Genomic DNA, 3,097 nt, shown 5'->3' on the forward strand with positions numbered 1-3,097 from the left:
ATAACTTTCCACTCAAAAATTAAATCCCTCGTAAATATTTGTTGCAATCATGATTAAGCATGATTCTTGGCATTTTGCAATGATGATTTCTAAAGGATTTGGTTCCTCTAATATGGAAAGCAAGGTGTTGTGTTGTTTATTTATTAATAATTTTTTAATAGATTTAAACCTCCAATGTGTTTAGGTAGCTGGATTACTTAACCTGGAGACTGACAGCCGACTGCTGAGAGCAGCACCGTAGCTCTGTAAGCCTGACCGTTCGAGGTTGATCTATCACAAAAAAACTTCTGTAAAAGCGGTGGCACGCATGGGAAACTTCCATCCTGCAATGTTGTGTCTCCTCCTCCTCTTCTTCGTCGGTTTTGCGGGGAGTGTTAATTTTAATTTTCCTCCCCAAACGGATATCAGATTTTACAGGGATGCCAGCTTTCAGCGGACCCCTCAGGATGCCATTATGCTCACCAGAAACATCACTAACCTTCATCCAGAAAGCTACGGCTGTGCGGCTTACGACAAACCAATTCCCATCTGGAACAATGTTTCAAATGCTGTCGCCAATTTCACTACACATTTTCAGTTCGTCATTGGCAAAGCGAATAATAATAGTTCACCAGGCAGTGGTCTCGCTGTTTTCATGGCGCCCTTCGACTTTCAACCGCCCTCGGCATCATCGGGCTGGTGGCTTGGCCTTTTCAATGGCAGCACAGATAAAGCACCATCTAATCAGATAGTTGCTGTAGAGTTTGACACGTTCAAGGACCATTTCGATGAGGACGACAACCATATTGGAATTGATATCAATAGCATTGTTTCCGTCGACAAAATTCCATTGGGCAAAAATTCTGAAAATCAGAGTCTCAAGAACGGCTTATATTGGGATGCGTGGGTGGAATACAATGGCGGAACGAATTGGCTTGAGGTATATCTCTTATCTAACCCTTCTGGCAATAGCAACAATATCTCCAAACCAGAAACCCCAATTTTGGGTTTCAACATAAATCTGCGCGAGATTCTTCCGGAGAATGTCAGGGTGGGGTTTTCCTCTTCCACCGGCTCATCGCAGCTTCCAACCTCTGAGAGTCACAAAGTCTACACTTGGAATTTTACTTCTTCCGAAATTCCCAGCTCAAGCCCAGTGCAAGACGTTCCCAGTTCAAAAACGGGGCAAAACATTTCCAGTTTAAGTAGAACAAATGCCATTTTTATAGCTCTCTCTGTCTGCTTACTTGCCGTCTGCGGATTTTTATTCGTTTTGTGGTACTGTTATTTCAAAACCAGGCAAAACAGGTGCCCTCGGGGAAGATATGTGGAATTGGAGGAACAGTTTGCTCAGCGTCCCCGCAGCTTCTCCTATGCTGACCTCAGCACTGCCACTCATAGTTTCAGTGAAAACCTAAAGCTAGGAGAGGGCGGCTTCGGAGGCGTCTACAGAGGCATTTTGCCCGGCACAAATGAGGTTGTGGCAGTGAAAAGAATATCCCATGGATCTAGACAGGGCAAAAGCGAATACGTTTCAGAGGTCACTATCATCAGCAGGCTGAGACACCGTAACCTGATCCAGCTCTTGGGATGGTGCCATGAAAGCAGCGAGTTGCTCCTGGTTTATGAGTTCCTGCCAAACGGAAGCCTGGACAAGCACTTATTCGATGAGGAGAAGGAGCCTTTGGATTGGGACCAACGGTACAGAATTTCTTGTGACATAGCCTCTGCTCTTGTGTACCTTCACGACGAGTTGGACAATTGTATTGTGCACAGAGATGTGAAGACCAGCAACGTGATATTGGATTCTAGTCTCAATGCCAAGCTGGGAGATTTTGGTCTGGCCAGAATAGTGAAACACGATGGCCCTGCTTCTCACACAACATCACCTAGAGGAACTTTGGGGTATTTAGCGCCAGAATGTGCAGTGGCAGGAAAGACAAGTCCAGAATCGGATGTTTTCAGCTTTGGTGTCGTGGCTCTGGAAATTGCCTGCGGAAGGCGGCCTGTTGACTTGAGGTTATCTGAACACAATTGCAGAGTGGTAGAATGGGTTTGGGATTTGTATAAACAGGGAAAGCTTCTGGATGCGGCTGATAAAAGGCTCGGTGGAAACTTCAATGAAGAAGAAATGCAGAGGCTCATGGTCGTTGGATTGTTGTGCTGTCAGCAGGAACCGAAAGCAAGACCGGAAATGAGATATGTGATGAAAATTTTAAGATTCGATGTTGAATTGCCCTCTGTCCCTTTATATTTGTACGACACAAGTAAAACTTTCTCTCCTCCATTGGACCCTGTGAGTATTGGTGCTGCGTCGGTATCATCCAGCTCCAATCGAAATACGTCCAGGTCCCTACGATCAATGCATTGAATTGTTTGCAAAATCGATGCTAGTCTTCAGTTTGTTTTCTTAGTAACTTTTATTTTGTCCATGGAATGGGACAGTTATGACTAAATAAAGATTTATCGCTAATTTTAGGTAACAGACTTTGTTTCATCGTTCATCTCCCAGTTTGAAATAGCTGTGCAATGCATGATTGTTGCTATGAATTGAGGCTGCAACCTCTATTAAATACTGCTTAATTATGATGTTTGATATGTGATCTGCAAAATGTAATCCATCAGAGAAGTTGATTGAATAGAAAGGTTCTTGTCTGAAATCAAATTGTATTTTCTGTATGTTAGTTACATTGTTTTCAGAATTCATATTGAATTTGCGTCTTCTGTAGAAGCTTGTGATTATATTCTTTGAGTTTTCAAATTTACAATTGGGGTCAGAACAGAGTAGAAAGGATCCACAGAAGAATTAAGAATTTGTAGGAAAAATCAAATAAATCATGCGTGTGCAATTTGAAGGTAAGCAAACTTCAAGATTTGCCAAAGATTGCCATTGTTAAAAGAAAAACAGATTGCCAAGAACAATATATACCAAGTAAAGCAAAATCAAGGGTTTGTTACAACGTTGTTGCCGTCGACGGTCAGAAAGAAATATAGTCTGGTTGATTTGCATAACAAAGAGGAGATTGCTGGTGTTGTTATGCGGAACACACATACACATCAGGCTGCTGCATATTTTTTTAATCCCTGCCACCAAAGGATATAGGAGGAGTAATCAGCG

The 3,097-nt window shown here is 42.6% G+C and overlaps 1 protein-coding gene across 1 annotated transcript; it reads left to right on the plus strand.

Moving 5' to 3' along the window:
• The first annotated feature begins 215 nt into the window (after window positions 1–215).
• LOC131869716 (L-type lectin-domain containing receptor kinase IX.1-like) lies at window positions 216–2,606 on the plus strand. Its single transcript, XM_059215759.1, has one exon. It carries the CDS (start codon window positions 308–310, stop codon window positions 2,348–2,350), a length of 2,043 nt encoding a protein of 680 aa, XP_059071742.1. The 5' UTR covers window positions 216–307; the 3' UTR covers window positions 2,351–2,606.
• The last annotated feature ends 491 nt before the right edge of the window (window positions 2,607–3,097 follow it).

Source organism: Cryptomeria japonica, unplaced genomic scaffold (assembly GCF_030272615.1).
Source record: "Cryptomeria japonica unplaced genomic scaffold, Sugi_1.0 HiC_scaffold_260, whole genome shotgun sequence".
Taxonomy (NCBI): Eukaryota; Viridiplantae; Streptophyta; class Pinopsida; order Cupressales; family Cupressaceae; genus Cryptomeria; species Cryptomeria japonica.

Excerpts from the sequence above, each read along its gene's own strand:
- LOC131869716 (XM_059215759.1), top strand. The coding sequence starts at position 308 with ATGGGAAACTTCCATCCTGCAATGTTGTGTCTCCTCCTCCTCTTCTTC.